The sequence below is a fragment of the Pangasianodon hypophthalmus genome, chromosome 19 (genome assembly GCF_027358585.1).
Source record: "Pangasianodon hypophthalmus isolate fPanHyp1 chromosome 19, fPanHyp1.pri, whole genome shotgun sequence".
In the NCBI taxonomy this organism is placed as follows: Eukaryota; Metazoa; Chordata; class Actinopteri; order Siluriformes; family Pangasiidae; genus Pangasianodon; species Pangasianodon hypophthalmus.
In genome coordinates this window covers 5,206,779-5,225,205 of record NC_069728.1, presented here as the reverse complement: position 1 = coordinate 5,225,205, position 18,427 = coordinate 5,206,779, and the positions used below count along the sequence as shown (strand labels likewise).

Here is an 18,427-nt window from a genome sequence, read left to right as displayed (position 1 = left end):
GAATTTTTTTCGTTTTTCCTGGTTGGAGGTCAGGAATTGCAAACTCTAGTTGAATGCAGTATTAGTTTATCAGAAAAGTTGGTATAAGATTTAGATTTATTTTTTATTTTTGATGTTAAGGCTCTGTGAATATGCTGAAAAATAACTGTCAAGATTATATATACAATGTTTACATTTAAAAGCTGAACTGATGATACTGAATTTGAAACGATCATTTTCTTTGTGGGAGAGCAGAAAAAAGCCCGCACTACATAATACCTGGCCCTGGGATAATATGTTTTTGAACAACATCTTTTGATCAAATAGGTTTATTTCACATGCCAGTGAATCCCCTGGACCTCTTCCTCAAACCCAGGCCCATGACATTTACCCAGTCACATTGGGGTAGAACAGAACATGAATAAACAAAACCTATCCCGGTCAAGAACAATGATTACTGGTTACAAATTATGACTCTTAAGTGAGCTGTTGTTATTCTTCAATGATGAGTAGGCATTCGAAGTATGTTAATATACTATCAATAAAAATTTGAATAGCGTTTCATGATCAGGCCAGAACAACACAAAAACAGGGGTCAAGGTGTATTGTCCACCCTATACATACGTATAACAAACCAAACTCTGCTCAGAAGTGATGGTTATTACAAAACATGGTTTGGTCTTTCAGACCCCTTTGTTCTTTAAGTTACCTTTAATATAAAAATGGTCTGCTATTAACCCAAGCCCTAATATGAGCAGTCATTTTCCTTTCTTATTCATTCACTTGTTTGTTATTCATGCTTATATACTTCCAGATTCCCTTTCATCTAGATTTTCTCTGAAACAGTGATTGCCAGATTATAGTGTCTGATTATTAAAAAGTGTATGTGAGGAGATAAGCCTGCTGTGATGAAGTGCACTTTCTGTGTAAGAGGGCACTGGCGTACTGTAGTGATTAGGCCAAAGTATAAGATGACCATTTTATCATACTAGCTTCTTTACATCAAAAACATAATATTTAAAAAAAAAAACAACCCTCTGATCACTACCAGTGTAAATAAAATGTATGCTTCACAAATTTTGGGAACATTTTCTTTCTAATTCCAATATGAAATATATAGATACATATTCTGGACTCCAGGCAGATCATTAGAAAGCTGTTTTTAGGCCATAAATGCACACATTTTCATTGATGGGCTGCAAACCTGCCATAGACTGGACTTAAAAAAGAGCACCCCATTCCACTGCTTTACATCATCACATGTAATTTGATGACATAAGGCTGTTGATTCTTAACAAATAAACTCAGTGGCCACTTTATTAGCTACACCTACCTTGTTTATACACTCACTGGCCATTTAATATAAGATCCATCGATACCATAGATCACTTTGTACATATACTATTACTGTAGCCCATCTGTTGTTACGCACATTTTGTCAGTCCTTCAGTGGAAGAGGTCATCATATTATTTTGGTGATGTACCAATCTAAACACAGCTAATTGGTTTAAAACCAGCAACTTGAATATTTTAGAATGACCACTCAAAGCCCAGACCTCAATACAATATGTGGCAGGGCTAAAACCATGCAGTTCACCAACGGTCACATGCTAGAAATGCAGCTCAGCAAACCTTTCACAATAATTTTTATTTGTGCACAAATATCATTTCCAAGTGACAATTACTGAGTAGAAATCTACATAAATGCAATCTCTAGAGCAGACTATGCAATGGAGGCCATACTATATGTAATCAGACACTGAAGAAAGGTTTATTTCTCTTCTGCAATTGAATGAGAGCAAAAATCAGCATCACCCCTCCTGCCAGACTCAGCCAGTAGTGTAGTCCAGAGGGTTTTTGCTCTGGAATGGGGCGTGTCTTGAATGGCTGGGCTACACGCTCCCACTGGGTGAAGATGGCCTGACGAGCCCCGTCCCACTGACCCGGCCCACACAGCCGAAACTGGTACGGGGTGCAGGGACCGAATAGAACCCTCAAACTCAAACCAGGGTCAGTCAGGAACAGCCACAAGAGGTTGGGACGCACACCGATTTCCTGTGCGATGGAATCCAAATAAGGGATATAGTCCACCTCGAGAGTAGCTTTCTTTGGACAAGAGTATCTGTGAAAGATTAAGAGACAGGGGAAAAGAACATGAGAAATGAGACAGTGTTAGGACAGCAAACATCTGAAGAAAAATATTATACAAAAATTAAATGTAGATGAAAGAATTTAAACAAAATCACCTTTTCATTTTTGCCTTCCAATCTTTCTCTGTGATCTTGTGCATTATTGATACGGGAGGAAGTCGGTTTAAACCTTGAGGAAAACAATGAACATGCTGTTTCAAGATCTTTTTATCTTTTTTCCCCCCAGATATTCAGGGCTCATTGACATTGAATATATCTCACAACATATTAGTCATATTATTTTAAACTGACTAACAATGTATTAATTAATTAATTAATTTTCTCTCTCAAGCTATCAGTAGCTTAACTGATAAGCGATTTGTACTCGTAAACAATTTGGTATTATTACAAGATTACCTCTTTGAGTCATTTGCCTTGTCTCCAACCAAAAGGCAAGAAGCAGCTACATGACCACTGCTCCACTATATTCATAGATAACTATGCTAAATACTGACATGAAGTCAACTTTATGAAGCATCAACATTCATTTCAGCTGATTTTGTGAGAATCTTATCAGACTTTGACAGTGTTTTTTTACACTGTCTCCTCACACTGTAATACCTTTAAAGACTTGGGCGGCCCATCTTGCCTGCATTTCCGTTATAGGCATTATAGGCCCTGAGGCGTTGAGTAACCCTATGAAGGCCAGTGTGGGGTGCTCTAGGAACAGAGGGAAGACTCTTCTGTAGAGGCTCACTTCCCCCACAGGATCGTTGTTCTTTGAAGACAGTAAGAATGGGAAGCTTGCCTTGTATCCTGTACAGAAGATAACTGCATCTATCCCATCTTCGATTGCCTCATTATCAAATACAACAGTCGAGCCTCGGAACTCTCGCACATTTGGTTTCACCTGCAGTGCCCCCTGAAGGATGCGTCCTGGTAGCTCATCGTTAATGATGGGTCGTTGGTCAAGCATCCTGCAAGAGAAATAGATGAGCAAGATGCCACTGAAGGAATGCTTTATGTAATCCTTTACTCAAACTTGCTAGCACAGCTAATAGTGAATAAACGCTACTACGGAGCAGCAATCAGTCTGCTGCATCATTAAATGATAACTACAATAGCCTTTTTTTTGAGTGATTATGTCCTTTAAATACTTTAACAGACTTTAGTGTATACTGATGGGTTTTTCTGAGATGTAGTATTTATCACCGAGAATTAATTCTTTATTAAACCCTGGCTGCAAATATATAGATTTTCAGAAAAGTGCTTTATGTCCTTTCAGGTGTGAGTTGTAGTGCTGTGCTGTTTTGTTACACTGCACCTGTGGCTGGGCTGCAGTCCGTACAGCCTGTGGTTATATTTCTGATTGTAGAATCTCTCCACTGCCCAGCTGAGCAGAGCTCGAGGAAACACTTGCAGCAGAAGGGCGCTCAGACGTGTAATCATGTTCATGTCCAAAGGCAGGCCACCGGTAGACAAACGGCTCACAACCCATGCACCTCCACGCATGCTCAGAAAAGTCTTTGAGGTAAAAATATATACATTTGGGGTCATAAGTTAATAAGCAGTTGTTAATAAGCAGTAGCAGATGTTTACATACAGTCCACAAGACAAAACAATAACTGAATTTACACAAATTAACCAGTTCAAAAGTTTACATACGCTTGATTCTTAATACTGTGTTGTGTTATCTGAATGATCAGCGACTGTTTTTATGTTTTGTGATAGTTGTTCATGAGTCCCTTGTTTGTCCTGAGCAGTTAAACTGCCCACTGTTGAGATCCATCTTTTCACACTAAGGACAATTGAGAGTCTCATACACAACTATTACAAAAGGTGCCAACATTCACTGATGCTCAAGAAGGCAAAACACTACATTAAGAGCCAGGGGGATGTAAACTTTTAAGCAGGATAATTGGTGTTAAACAAAATGCAATTTTTATGAACAATCTTATTTTTTTTTTAAATTATTAACATTTTGCTGATTCTGCAAGGCGTATGTAAACTTATAACCCCAACTGTAGAAAACAAAATGTTAAATTAGATATGGTATGGGTGCGTTTGTAGGCACAATAAAGAAGAGCACTACCACATTTCCGAATATAAACAGAGGAGCCAAAACATTAAGATGACCTGCCAAATATGCTGTTGGTCTGTGACATCCACATGCCTGGACCCAGTGTTTCCCAGAAGAACATTGCTTAGACCATCACACTCCCTCCTCCAGCTTCTCTTCTTCTCACAGTGCATCCTGGTGCCATCACTTACCTGGCCATCCACGTTATGTGAAAGAAATCGGGACTCATCAGACCAGGCAACCTTCTTCTATTGCTCCTTCCATTGCTTCTGACTCGTCCATGCACATAGTATCTGCTTTCAGGACAGGGGTTAGCATGGGTACTCTGACTGTGTGTGTTGTGAAACATTTCTCTTGTAACCATCATTAAAACATTTCTGTGACTGCAGCCCTTTTGCGAGTATGGACCAAACTGGATGGCCTTTGTTGCCCTTGTGCAACAATGAGCATTTTGGGCACCAAACACCCTGGCGCTGGTTTGTGGTTTGTCCCTCCTCAGATCACTGTCAGTAGGTACTCACCACTGCTGACTGGGAACACCCTATAAGCCTTGCCATTTCTGAGATGCTTTGGCACTTGATTTGATGATTTGGCACTTGTCAGGATTGCTCTGGTCTTGATGCCATTTCTCCCACATCCAACAGGTTGAACCAACTTTTTGCTTACCATTTAATATATCCCAGGCCTTGACATGCACCGTTATTACGAGATAATCAATGTTACTTGCTTCATCTGTGACTGACTTAATGTTTCGGCTCATCGGTATAGTCCACAATGTTAAACGATTATTTAACATTAGTCTTTAATGGAAATAATGTGGGAAATAATGAATTATGAAGGAACAGATGGCTGGTTTCCAGGTGCCAGGCCATCACCAACTACAGGACAACCTCACCTGCCTGTGACAATGATGCCTCCCCCCAGATGCGCTGAACAACTTCTACGCTCGGTTTGAGGTGCAGAATAACGCGATAGCGAGGAAGACCACCCCTCCTACCAGCGACCAGGTGCTGGGTCTTACCACAGCTGACGTGAGGAATACTCTACACAGAGTTAACCCAAGGAAGGCTGCTGGACCAGACAACATTCCTGGCAGAGTGCTCAGAGGGTGTGCAGATCAGCTGGCGGATGTTTTCACGGACATCTTCAACACCTTCCTGAGCAGCGCCATCGTTCCAAAGTGCTTTAAGGCCATCGTCCCCATGCCGAAGAAGCCTCCAGTGTCCTGCTTCAACGACTATCATCCTCTCAGACCCATCATCATGAAGTGCTTCGAGATGCTCCTCATGAGGCACATCAAGACCCTGCTGCCCCCTCACTGGATCCCGTGCAATTCCCATACCGTCCCAACCGCTCAACGGCTGACTCCATCACCACCACCCTCCATCTGGCCCTCAACCAACTGGACAAAAAAGATACATATGTTCGAATCCATAGACTTCAGTTCAGCATTCAACACAATCATTCCTTAGTGCCTGATTAGAGAGCTGAACCAGCTGGGCATGAACACCTCCCTCTGCAACTGGATCCTGGACTTCCTGACTGGGAGACCTCAGTCAGTCCAGATCCGGAACAACATCTCCACACTGAGCCCTGGTGCCCCCCAGGGCTGTATGCTCAGTCCACTGCTGTTCACCATGCTGACTCATGACTGTGTAGCAATGCACAGCTCGATTCACATTATCAAGTTTGCCGATGACACGACCGTGGTGGGTCTCATCAGCAAGAACGACGAGTCAGCATACAGAGACGATGTGCAGCGGCTAACGGATTGGTGCAGAGCCAATAACCTGTCCCTGAATGTGGACAAAACTAAAAAGATGGTTGTTGACTTCAGGAGAGCACAGAATGACCACTCTCTGCTGAACATTGGCGGCTCCTCCTTGGAGATCATCAAGAGCACCAAATTTCTTGGTGTTCACCAGGCGGAGAACCTCACCTGGTCCTTCAACACCAGCTCCATAACAAAGAAAGCCCAGCAGCATCTCCACTTCCTGCAAAGGCTGAGGAAAGCTAATTTCCCTCCCCCCATCATCACCATGTTCTACAGAGGGACTATCGAGAGCATCCTGAGCAGCTGCAGCACTGCCTGGTTTGGGAATTGCACCGTCTCTGATTGCAAGACCCTGCAGCGGATAGTGAGGACAGCCGAGAAGATCATTGGTGTCTCTCTACCCTCCATCACAGACATTTACACCACACGCTGTATCTTCAAAGCCACCAGCATTGTGGATGACCCCACACACCCCTCACATAAACTCTTCACCCTCCTGCAGTCTGGCAAATGGTACCGAAGCATTCGGGCCCTCACGGCCAGACTGTGTAACAGTTTTTTCCCACAAGCCATCAGGCTCCTCAACACTCAGGGACTGGACTGAAACACACACACACTCAACTGAGCATCACTTTATTGTATTCAATTTCTGCTGCTATAAATATTTATTATATACTGTATATTTATACTCTCCACCTGGCTGCTACTCCTTATGTTTACATTTAGCAAATTATTTTGTCAATCTTTGCACTATTGTCATATGAGTCACTTTTTTTATTAGAACTGTTTGCTAGTCGGCGCTGCACTGTAACTCACCGTGCCCATTGTCTTGTTCTGATAGTTTTTGTACTGTCTTGTGCCCCCTGCACATGTCTGCACTGTGCACTTTATGTAAATATATGTAATGTCTCCTGTAGTTCTGTGTTTTGTTTTATGTAGCACCTTGGTCCTGGAGGAACGACGTTTCTTTTCACTGTGTACTAACTAGCTATATATGGTTGAAATGACAATAAAGCCACTTGACTTGACTTGAACCAGTGTCTGGAAAACCAGGAGTGTACAGGAGTGATTGTGCTTACTCTTTCTGCCACTCTGCTGATCTCCACAGCAATGTCTCCACCAGAGTTGCCAATACCAATAACCACCACCCTCTTCCCATTGAAGGAATGTGGTTCCTTATATTCCCAACTGTGGCAGCACTTCCCTGGAAACGTGTCTATACCTAAAACAGAAAAAATGAACAGCTCAAAATAAGACTGATATTGAAGTCTATGTATCTATGAAGTCTAAGAGTGGTGACATGATTATACCAGGAAATGCTGAGAGGGGTGTAACAGGGTGTGTGAAGCTTCCTGAACATACAAGCACCCCATCGAACACGTGTGTTTCTTTGTGTCCATCTCTGTCCTCAGTTATCACCTCCCACTGACCTGTGTGAGAGAAGTCATGCCTCTGTCTCACACTGAGCACTGTTGTCTGAAACATACACACATTAGCTTTTGCATATGCGTATTAACGTCTACGCGCAAAAATGAAAAACGAAACAAAGAAATAACTAATGATAACCTGGAAGTGAATGTACTTGAGCAGGTCAAAGTGCTCAGCATACAGCCGTAAATAGTTCAGCAGCATGGAGTGGTGCATGTAGTTTGGGTAGTGTGCTGGCATGGGGAAATCACTAAAGCACATCATCTCTTTTGAGGTATTTACGACCAGTGAGCGGTACATGCTGGAGCGTTCAGGCTCTGGTGTCTCCTGCAAATGCAAAGAAGCACAGCAACACTAATGTAGGACTAATGGGTAGCAATTAATTAAAATGGATACTTATTTTAGTACAGAGGTTATATGTCTGCCACTTAATGTAGTGTACAACACAAAGACTGGCGGTGTTTTATCTTTTACTATGACCAGGTCTTAGCATAGGTAATATTTCAGAAGATTCCACTAATTATTATTTACAGGCCACGAGGGCCATATTCTGAATTTCTTCATGAATTTGCAGATTTCATCTCAAACCTCGTTGTTTCTATAGACAAAGCAATTGTTGGAGACTTTAATATTCATTTTGATAATCCGGAAGACCCTCTGAGAACAGCATTTGTGTCCACTCTAGATTCAGTAGGGGTTAATCAGAACCTATTAGGATAACCACTCATAATGGTGGTCACTTGATTTAATACTAACATTTGGATTAAATATAGAAAACATAGCCACACTTCCACCATGTGAATCTATCTCAGATCATTAGCTCATCTCGTTTTGGAAAGTCCCAAATCTTGATAACGCTGGGAAGATGGTGTGTAATGTTTACATGCTCCAGTGCGATACATACTCATTTACTCAAGTGTTCCCTTTATTTCTGTAGTTGCCTGTATTGTGATAAAATATTGCATAAAGCAGGCATGATTAAAAATCTAGTTGCAACTCAGTGTCTTTTCTGACTTTTATTTGCTTGACCGGATATTTATTCTGTAGGGTAGTCCTATCAATCAGTGTAATTGACCATGTTAATCATCTGCAATACAAACAAAAAAATCTAATTTCTCCAGCAAAACACCTCACCTTAAACCTCCAGAGTCCTCCAATGTCATTGCTGCTCTCAAAGCACACTGGCTCTAGACCCTCATCCAAGCAGCACTTTATGCAGGTCAGTCCAGAGCTTCCTCCTCCAATCACAGCAACATGCCGAGCCATAGTGTGGATCTGAAAATCAGGGATATCATTTATACATACAATTGTTTAACTAGATTGGAACATACATACTCAAACCAGGCATGACATTGTGGTTTGCACATTCCAACAAAGACTCATTCCCACAGGAGCACACAAATACAGTGTGGCCACACTACTAGGTCCAGCACTGCACATATGCCAGTGGCCATAGGACCAAAGCTGAGTGGCAGGAGGAGCTAAAGGAACTGCGAGGCCAGCAGGAAGCTTTTTTGATGCAGCCTTTTGCTTAATGTGCATCTTTTTAACATTGTTAAACAGTTATTAACAATTGGAATATTGTTAAAATTTCATGGGACAGTGTGAGATACTCCTTCGTGCGCCTGCCAAGATGCAGTCTAGCGATCCCTATTGCACAAAATGCATAAGTAACACATAAATGAAATAACTACAGCACTATCTTGTGCAACCACAGTTAACTAGCCCAAACAGGAAATAGTCCTTTTGACAGATTGTGTGATATAGAAAGTTCCTTCATTCTCTGTACTGCTTATACTACACAGGGCCACGAGCCTGCAGCCTCTCACAGAGGACTTGGGGCACAAGGTTGGGGGACACCCTAGATGGGGTGCCAGTCCATCATAGGGCACAATCACACACCCATTCACACACTATGGACAATGCCAATCAGCCTACAACGCATGTCTTTGGACTGGGGAAGGAAACCGTAGTAACCAGGGTGTCCCCCACCTTGTGCCCTGAAACCCCCAAACCACTGGGCTAAATATTAAACTATTATAATATTCAACTATTTCAGAATTACATGGGGAAACTTGGCTTCACACCATATAGTTACAGGCTCAGTTATACAACTTTTTATAGTTTAGAAGTGAGATTAGAGCAATATGATACAGCGTATCCACTACTGTTAGTAAACTTGATTCAGACCATTTTGTCATCAATATTTGGGTGATTCTGAGTCATTCTAATTATGAAATATTCCATAGTTCACAGATCCAATCAGCATAATATACTAGAGGGCCTCCCAGAGTGTGACCCTACTAAATTTGAGCCCTATTTTACTGTCAAAGTTTTGGAGAAAACTCACCTTAAATGTTGATATATTGCTATATTCTAGATATCAATAACCGACATTCAGGTGGATCTAATTATGAAATATTCCATAGTTCACAGATGCAGTCAGAATGCGTACATAATTTATACAGTGAGGCCAAGAAACTCCAAGGGTCTGCTGGCGAGACTGCAGTCAGAAACTTATTCAGCAGAGTGAGACCCCAACACTCAATGCAAGGTATGATGTCAGTAAATGAGTTTACAACACATCCTCTAAACTCAATACATTAAATTTGTAGAAAGGTTTTAAAAAGACTATAAGTAAGTGAGGTGACACTTCTTACCTTTTACCTGTTAACTGTTGTGTGTTATGTTCTGTCATAAAAAGTCCATGTAACAAACTTTTGCACAAAGCAACTGCTTGAACTTTACCCTCTTTTGCCAATGATTTGAGAGAGAGAGAGAGAGAGAGAGAGACAGAGAGAGAGAGAGAGAGAGAGGATGAAAAGAAATGCAATAATAAATAGAGTTTGACTGGCTGGTCCAGCATTGTTGAAGATTGTTTAGCAAATAAGATAAATATATTACCTTTTAAACTATAACCAGCTTTACACATCAGTATTTTTTGGTTTCTATTCAGTAATAGACTGTGCACTATGCACAATTGGAAGGTAACTGAAAAACTTCTCACCTCAAAGCTGCATACACACACTGCCACTAGACACCATAGACAATTTGTATAATCAGTATGCAGCAAGAGCTTTATTTATGGCACCCTTTTTTTTTTTCTTTTTTCTTTATGGCACACTGTTTCCCAATATGAAATGCAGTCAATCAATTTTCAAAATAAAAGTTAGGTTTGGTCAAATGAATACATTTAATATTCTGGCTGTGGAAATACTTGATATAGAAAAAAAGATTTAGAAAAATTATAGTTAACTACTTATGTCATTACTGCATGCACTTTGCATCCCATAATGTGTTTCCATAATGTACCTGATGGCCTTAAAGACTTTCTCTGCCTTTAAACACCACATGTTAATGCATTTTAAGTCATAGCAACAGTGATGAAAATACAGTCTAGTGTAATTCTAAGGAAATTAAAAAGCCCACACCTGAATTTGACTGACAGGTAATGACTTGACTGTGAGCACAAGGCACAATATATTTCATCTAAATACTTTGTAACACAAAACTTCCAGGTTTAGGTGGATCTTTATGGGTAGAAATGTTTATGGAATTGCTCATGCTGGTCATCATATACTGTGATTCACTGATCATGAAACACCCTCTACATTTTATTGGGCGGTTTAGCAGTTTTCTTTTTTTATCCTCTTTATCAGAAAGCAAAACATGGGTGTGTCATTAATAATGTATTATCTAAAAAAAAAACCAGTAAGGTTAAGAGTTTAAAGGTTTGCAATAAACATTAAATTGTTTATCCCCTCTAACCTTTAGTCAGGGACATTGACACATTAAAAAAATAGGTTATTTTTAATACCTGCATTATGTCATTACAATACATAGAGGGTTTGAATTCAGAGATCCTGTAATGCAACACTCCGGCCTAGACTTACAGAAATGACTTACACTGAGTCAGTAGAAATTACTTACACTGAGTCATTTCTAGTCACATGTAATAACAGGTGTTTTTTTTTTTTTTTTTTTCACTCCATAATTTGTTTAGTGCACCAAAATTGCAGTCTGTTCTGTATTTATTTTAGAAAATACAATCACAGCATAATTTATCACATGTACAACCACCACTCATACATTCATATATTACTTTTATAACTTTCAACTTTTTTGCAGCATATTTTTTAGACACAGACAAAAGATTTTACATTATACAACCATGAGCAGTATATATATTTAGACATTTATAATTTATGCCATTGTGAATAGCTGGTGAAGTCACCAGAGATGAAGGCATACCATGAAGTATCACAGGACCGGAAGGCAGACCTGAGATCACAGACTGAACTGGTCACAGCTACAGAAATCGAACCAGATACGTGTGAATACAGGCCATGAACCTTCACTGCCCAGCCTTACACTCCTGAAAGACGGTCCCTGGTAAATAAACCCAACCGGAAAAAAATTATTGCAGTTCATACAATACAAAGTGCCTTTGGTGAGCCTTTGTTCCTCATTCTCTAATGCTGCAGCCCCGAGGATGCACGGAGTGATGAAAACAACAGCTGTTATTGCCAAAAAATTACAAGTCAAAAGCACCACAAAAACTGTAACAAGACTGGTTCCCTACCAGTTTTATGGCATGCAACATCACAGTAAGCAATGCATTACCTCTCATAAGGTAACCTATTTAGGATAATATACTTGCCAAGTGTTGAGCTACAGAGGCTTCTCACCTCAGGACTACATTGAGAGAGCATCTGTAAATCAGTTAACTCCAGCATCTTATACGTTACATCAGCAGAGTGCTACAAGTGCAACTGAAAAGCACAAAATGTAGATGACGAGAGAATGAGGAGGGAATGAAAGAAACAAATAAGATAAGATGACGAGTGACTGAGAGTCTCAAAACTGGTTATATCATTCCTTTATGAGGAAATACCTCTTCTATGTCCATGGCTTTTGGGTGCTACTGAACTCCTCTTCAAAGGAGGGGAGGTGTCTGAGTACAGCATGCATAACCACAACACACAGAGCACCTGCTTTAAGCACTTTTTTGTTAGCTTCAGCATAAAGCCTTTAACCAAACTGCTTAAGGAGGTATCAAATAAAAATCCTGTTTTTGTACATTTCTGTTTTTCATGCGTATTGACTTAAGAGTAGCATCAATCAGCCCAGTTATTAAATGATTAAACTGCCAGTGATAGTGAAGGACACTTAAATGCTATTGTAACATGAAAACACAGAATGTAACCATAAAAACATAGAAAAGCATGCAACTTTAATAGGAACATCTGTACACCTGCTTATTTATGCAATTATCCAATCAGAGAATCATGTGGCAGCAGCGGATTCCATAAAATCATGCAGATACAGGTCAAGAGCTTCAGGATGGGGAAAAAAATGTGATCTCAGTGACTCACTCTTTGCAACCGTGGTGAGCAGAAAAGCATCTCAGAATGGCACAACTCATCGCAGGAACAGAACATGTGAGGCTACACTGGGGACAAGCTCACTGAAACTGGACAGAAGATTGGAAAAACATCAGCTGGCCTCTTTTCAATCTTCAACTGTCCGGATGTGATAAGCCTGCGGCCCCTATAGCTTCAGATTCCTGTTCTTGGCTGACAGGAGTGAAGACCTGATGTGGTCCTCTACTGTTGTAGCTCCTCCTGCCACACAGTTGTCTTACTGGATAATTGCGTGAATGAACGGGTGGGGTGTACAGGTGTTCCTATTAAAGTGGGCAGTGAATATAATTCCATTTCTGTAAAAGAACAAAAATGAAGTACATTTAATAAAACAGTCTGCTTCATAAATCATTGTGGTCTAAAATGTAAGAATAAAGAACACCATGTGATTAGAGAAAATAGTGCAAACTCTCTGCATTATCCAAAATCTTTCAGTAAAGAGACGATAAACACAACCACACACATCGACTGCATTAATGACAATACAAGTGAGGTTCACCAAACCCACATGCTTAAATATTAGGGATGCACAGATTCAGTAGAGTACAGAAACGCTGAATTGGATTTTTCCAATGCATAGTTTCCAATCTGATTTACTGATGTACTTAGTGTTACAAATGCATGTGATGTTTACTGACAGGACTCATGCTTCTTAGAGCATGCTTCTCAGCTTCATGCCTGTGATGAATCACTTAACATTGTAAGAGCAGCTTGCAGACAGTACCAGGTCGGTATCAGGTACTGGCAGCCACTCAGAGCTCTTCAGTATTGAAAATGTAACCAATTACACCTTAATGATTAATATGAACATTAACCCATATTACCCATTCACAAAGAAATATTGGAAATTTTTGCCCCTACATTAATTTTCTGAAAATACATTAAAAACTGAAAGAAGAATATTTTGTTTTCATTTCTAGTGTTCCAGGTAATACCAAGTTACTAATGTTATACACTTGTTAAATTTACATCACTTTTGATTTGTGATTATGAAAGTGATTTGTGATTATGAAAGTGATTCTGAACACAGTAATTACACAGTGGCACAGCAGTATCGGTCTGGAGAGATCAGAGGTCGTTCTTTCTGACCATGACTTAAGCCCATTTTTCCCCCAACTTATATGATAAGTTTGCCTGCTCCAGGACACTCCTCTTAAACCCGCAGAAGAGTGGATACATTTTTACATTTACCTTCCATGTATATATAGTAGACATACACAATTTAAAACTGTGGCCAATTCGCAAATAATATATTAGTGATGATATGGAATTATTACTATCACAGTGCCTACAGTTCAAGTCTTTTATGGAATCTCTTTTCTTCAATTTCAATATCTTCAATTTCAGCATCTCTACTGCTTCCTTCTGGCTTCACTCCAGCTGACCCATCATGTTTTGCAGCGTAGCCGGTGACAACCACAGCGCCTCCACCAGGTTGTACTGGCAGTAGCCCATGAAGAAGCCAAAGGCCACATCTGTGACGTTGTGACGCCCGAGGAGGACCCGGGAGAGGCCAACAAAGCCCGCCCAGAGCATGACGAGCACGCGCAGTGGAGCGGCAAGAACCAGGTGGGCCAGCAGGAAGCGTGCACACATAGCAGCCCGAGTGGCATGGCCTGATGGGAAGGAGTAGCAGTCCACAGAGAATGTGGCAAACATGTCCATACGGTTATGAGCAGGACGCCTGCGACGCACCACGGCTTTAACTATGGCCACTAGCACCAGGTCCAGCACCAGAGCTGAAAGAGAGAGAGATAGAGTGTCAATACACTAACATATGAACACAATACCAACTGCTATTGCTTTAGCATCAGACGTGGATGCAGTTTAAATTGGTCCCCCCCAAAAAATCAGCAGTCTAGTTTATATTTTACAGACTGTAAAGTACGGTACAGATATTAAAGTTAATCTCATCAGTATAATTTTGTTATGACTCTTTTAGCAAACCATAAGCGTCCATAACAACATAGGTGTTTTTAGCAACTAGATGGTTCAGTTAGATGCTGAAAAACAGCTATATTTCAGAGACAAACTCGCTAAAAAAGTACTGTTGTGGGCTTCTCCAGCACATAGAGACTCGCTGGGGGGATTTATACAGACTCATCTGGCTTTCTTTTTTTTCCCCTACACACAGCGCTCTGTGGTACCCTGGTCCTGGCTGCATGCCTAGTATTCTAATCACACAGGCAGAGAAAAAGACAGCTTTCACCCCTCTGGAAGTGATGCTTTATATTGATTTATTCCTTTCAGTACCCCAGGAGAAAGAGACAAACAGAACCAGAGAGAACTGTACTGACAGTCTCATTCACTCACTGTTCTCCTTCCCTTTAGTTTCTCTTCATGCAGGTTAACTTGCAGCCTCATCATCTACATTCTTCACCTGTTTACCACTTTACAGTCATGTCTTCCAACACCCCAGAAATCAAGTATGTCCTAGAAATGTGAGTTAGCCTTGGCCATTCATTTTACAGCGGGTCATCCCCGCCCGTTTACTTTACCACTGTAGCACACACATTCTCTGCAGCTGACGCTAACACTGTCTAATATTAACTATAAGAACAAGCTTTTGGTAAAGCTCTCATTTAGAGTCTGACTGGACAATGAATGAGTGTTAATGCAACACTTGTTTCGATTTGTCCCTTATTTAATCCAAAATTAAGTGGTAATAAAAATATCAGATCATGTTTGTGCTGCATTTTTCAGTGATGCAGCTTACACTATATGGCTAAAAGTTTGTGGACACCTGACCATCACACCCCTATGTACTTCTTCCCCAAACTGTTGCCAAACAATTGTATAGAATGTCTTTGTATGGTGTAGCATGACAATTTCCCTTCACTGGAACTAAGAGGCCCAAACCTGTTCCAGCATGACAATGCCCCTGTGCACAAAGCGAGCTCCATGAAGACATGGCGTGTGAAGGTTGGAGAGGAAGAACTCGAGTGTCCTGCACAGAGCCCTGACCTCAACCCCACTGAACACCTTTGGGATGAACTGGAACACTGACTGAACCCCAGACCTCCTCACCAACATCAGTGTCTGATCTCACTAATGCTCTTGTAGCTGAATGATCACAAATCCCCACAGTCACGCTCCAAAATCTAGTGGAAAGCCTTCGCAGAAGAGTGGAGCTTATTATCACAGCATCTGGAATGGGATGTTCAACAGGAACATATGGGTGTGATGGTCAGGTGTGCACATACTTTTGGTCGTATAGAGTAAGTAGCGTTTGTTATACATGGATGAACATTTATTTTCCACAGGTTCCTGATGTATGGTGCTGGTAAGAGGTCAGGGTTCATTACCCACCCATGAGCAGGTTGAGCAGGACCTCCTGCCCCGCGGCGCTGTCGCTTTTGTACAGGCAGTACGCGGCGCCGATGAGCCACGGTATACCGTGTCCGGAAACCTCCACCAGCTTCATGAGGGGCCGCGCGCTTCCCCATGACGCCTCCTCACACGCGCACACCCCGAGCCGCTTGGAGAGCCACAGGTCCACGGCGAGCAGAGAGCTGAGCGCCACGCTGATGATGGACGGGTTGAGGTGCATGCAGTCGTCTTCCGGTAACTGCTGCGCGCCGCCGCCGGTCGATGACGTGGAGGCGGTGGAGGAAGCGGAGCCCCTGCGCCGCCGGGTCGGGCTCTCAGAGGCACGGAGCCGCGCTGTCGTAGGGTCCGAGCCCTGCCTTTGGAGGAGGTGCGGAAGCGGGGAAGGAGAAAGTGGCGGTGTCCGGGTCAGCGACATGAACTCGTACCGCCCGCTGCTGCCGCCGCCGACACCGGAAACACTGCTGCTGCGCGCGCTGCTCGCTCTGACGGGCTTCGGGGACGGCATCGTGCACAAATATGTCGCTCTAAATCACTGTTATTTTAAAAAAAAATCCGTTCAAATTTCAGTTCATCGTTTTACAGATGACACCTGTGCTCGCATCCACCCGCACTGTGATGAACCGCCATCTTTAAAAACCCCTTTCCGCGTTGCAGAGCTGAACCACGTGACCAAACTTGGGCCGAGTTCCAAACCACATACACAATCCCTATGTAGTGTGCACTCCTCGAGCCCCTGTTACTGCAGTGGCCTGCTAGTGTTGGTGTAGTATTTAGGAAAGAGAGTGCGGTTTGGGACGTAAGCAAAAGCCGGTGGTAGCTGTGACCTGAATGTGAAGTGATTGCACCCAGGCAGTTTTTACCTTTTTTGGATAAATATTTTCTCCTTTTATCCGTGTTTTGTTAAAAAAAATTCCTAATAACCCTTTCATGCATAAATTATTTTCGCGCATGATTTTTTTTGTCTAAATATCACTTATTAAAAGGTAAATAGATTTTCCATGAGTGAAAAGGCTAAAACAGTATGAGTGAAATAATACAAAAATCAAACCTTTCAATGGCCAAAATTTATAACATTCAGGTCTAAAATATGTAGAAAACAATATATCGATCTATATATTATCTCTATCTATCTATCTATCTATCTATCTATCGTAATACACACACACACACACACACACACACACACACACACACATATATATACATATATATATATATATATATATATATATATGTATCACATAGTTTGTGTAAGTGATTAGTGGAGTCTGGCATCAAAACATTTATTTATTTATTTATTTAATGTAGAAGGTTAGTAAAGATTGAGAATGACATATTAATTTACCATGAAGCTCTCAAGTGATTTGGGGGTGATTTATATCATACATATTCATATATAAAGAGACGAGCCTTGAATTGACTGTCCATAAGCGTGGTTGTCACTCTGCATGAAAGGGTTAAATATGGAATGCAGTGAACTAGTTGCTTGTATGACTAACTGTATGTCACTTCATTGCAATAAAGACATATAAAGGTAGAAGTCTGAATACAATAAATAGCTGGAATGATGAGGAAGCTTTAAACACTAACATGAACATGTCTGATTACTACTGCAGGCTACATATACAATACAGCCTGCAGTAGTAACCAAACATGTTAATTTCTTTTATATTATGGCTGTTATAGATATATACATACACCGATCAGCCATAACATTAAAACCACTGACAGGTGATGTCAATAACATTGATTATCTCTGATTATAATAATTATTTATTATTAATGAATAACTGGAATGGAACTGGATAGGTGTGTGCGTGTGTGTGTGTGTGTGTGTGTGTGTATAGTTACACCAGTTTTTGTCATAGATAACATTAAATTTGGAATATGTTTTCCTCAAAGAATTGTCTTTGCTTTATCATTCCTTAAAGCTTATGGAAAGTAAACCTGTATAACTTGCTTAGTTCATATAAAACAACAACAACAACAATAATATATGTTCATTATTATTATTATTATTATTATTATTATTATTATTATTATTATTATTATGCATTTTTATCTCGCATTTGTGAGAGCAGAGCAGAGTGTGCAATGCCTGTGGTGTCATGCGCAGCTCCAGAGCTGGGGCAGTGGTGACTCAGTGGTTAAGGCTCTGGGTTACTGATCAGAAGGTCAGCGTTCAAGCCCCAGCAAACCCAAGCTGCTGCTGTTGGACCCTTGAGTAAGGCCCTTCACTCTCTCTGCTCCAGAGGTGCTGTATCATGGCTGACCCTGTGCTCTG

At 41.1% G+C, this 18,427-nt stretch overlaps 2 protein-coding genes across 4 annotated transcripts; both read right to left on the bottom strand.

Annotated features, from left to right (window-relative positions):
- Nucleotides 1-1,608: 1,608 nt before the first annotated feature.
- LOC113545285 (dimethylaniline monooxygenase [N-oxide-forming] 5-like) lies at nt 1,609-11,347 on the bottom strand. 3 transcript variants are annotated; one of them, XM_026944557.3, is made up of 9 exons: nt 10,398-11,347; nt 8,525-8,665; nt 7,529-7,717; nt 7,273-7,438; nt 7,042-7,184; nt 3,433-3,632; nt 2,730-3,085; nt 2,226-2,298; nt 1,609-2,101 (listed from the first exon to the last, which is right to left on the bottom strand). In XM_026944557.3, the coding sequence occupies exons 2-9, from the start codon at nt 8,654-8,656 to the stop codon at nt 1,732-1,734; spliced, it is 1,629 nt and encodes a 542-aa protein (XP_026800358.3). In that variant the 5' UTR covers nt 8,657-8,665; nt 10,398-11,347; the 3' UTR covers nt 1,609-1,731. The 3 variants fall into 3 exon arrangements, with proteins under 3 accessions (XP_026800358.3, XP_026800357.3, XP_026800360.3); XM_026944556.3 differs by lacking the exon at nt 10,398-11,347 and adding an exon at nt 10,051-10,326; XM_026944559.3 differs by lacking the exons at nt 1,609-2,101; nt 2,226-2,298; nt 10,398-11,347 and adding an exon at nt 10,051-10,321 and having other exon boundaries at nt 2,734-2,924; nt 3,019-3,085.
- A 133-nt stretch (nt 11,348-11,480) lies between these two features.
- Nucleotides 11,481-16,794, bottom strand: plpp6 (phospholipid phosphatase 6). Its single transcript, XM_026944657.3, has 2 exons — nt 16,123-16,794; nt 11,481-14,552 (listed from the first exon to the last, which is right to left on the bottom strand). Exons 1-2 carry the CDS (start codon nt 16,646-16,648, stop codon nt 14,185-14,187), a joined length of 894 nt encoding a protein of 297 aa, XP_026800458.3. The 5' UTR covers nt 16,649-16,794; the 3' UTR covers nt 11,481-14,184.
- Between the last annotated feature and the right edge of the window lie 1,633 nt (nt 16,795-18,427).

Excerpts from the sequence above, each read along its gene's own strand:
- LOC113545285 (XM_026944557.3), bottom strand. The coding sequence starts at position 8,656 with ATGGCTCGGCATGTTGCTGTGATTGGAGGAGGAAGCTCTGGACTGACC. Across the intron at positions 7,718-8,524 it reads GAGGACTCTGGAGGTTTAAG|GAGACACCAGAGCCTGAACG; the intron begins GTGAGGTGTTTT and ends TTGCATTTGCAG. Across the intron at positions 2,102-2,225 it reads TGGAAGGCAAAAATGAAAAG|ATACTCTTGTCCAAAGAAAG; the intron begins GTGATTTTGTTT and ends AATCTTTCACAG.
- plpp6 (XM_026944657.3), bottom strand. The coding sequence starts at position 16,648 with ATGCCGTCCCCGAAGCCCGTCAGAGCGAGCAGCGCGCGCAGCAGCAGT. Across the intron at positions 14,553-16,122 it reads CCTGCTCAACCTGCTCATGG|CTCTGGTGCTGGACCTGGTG; the intron begins GTGGGTAATGAA and ends TCTCTCTTTCAG.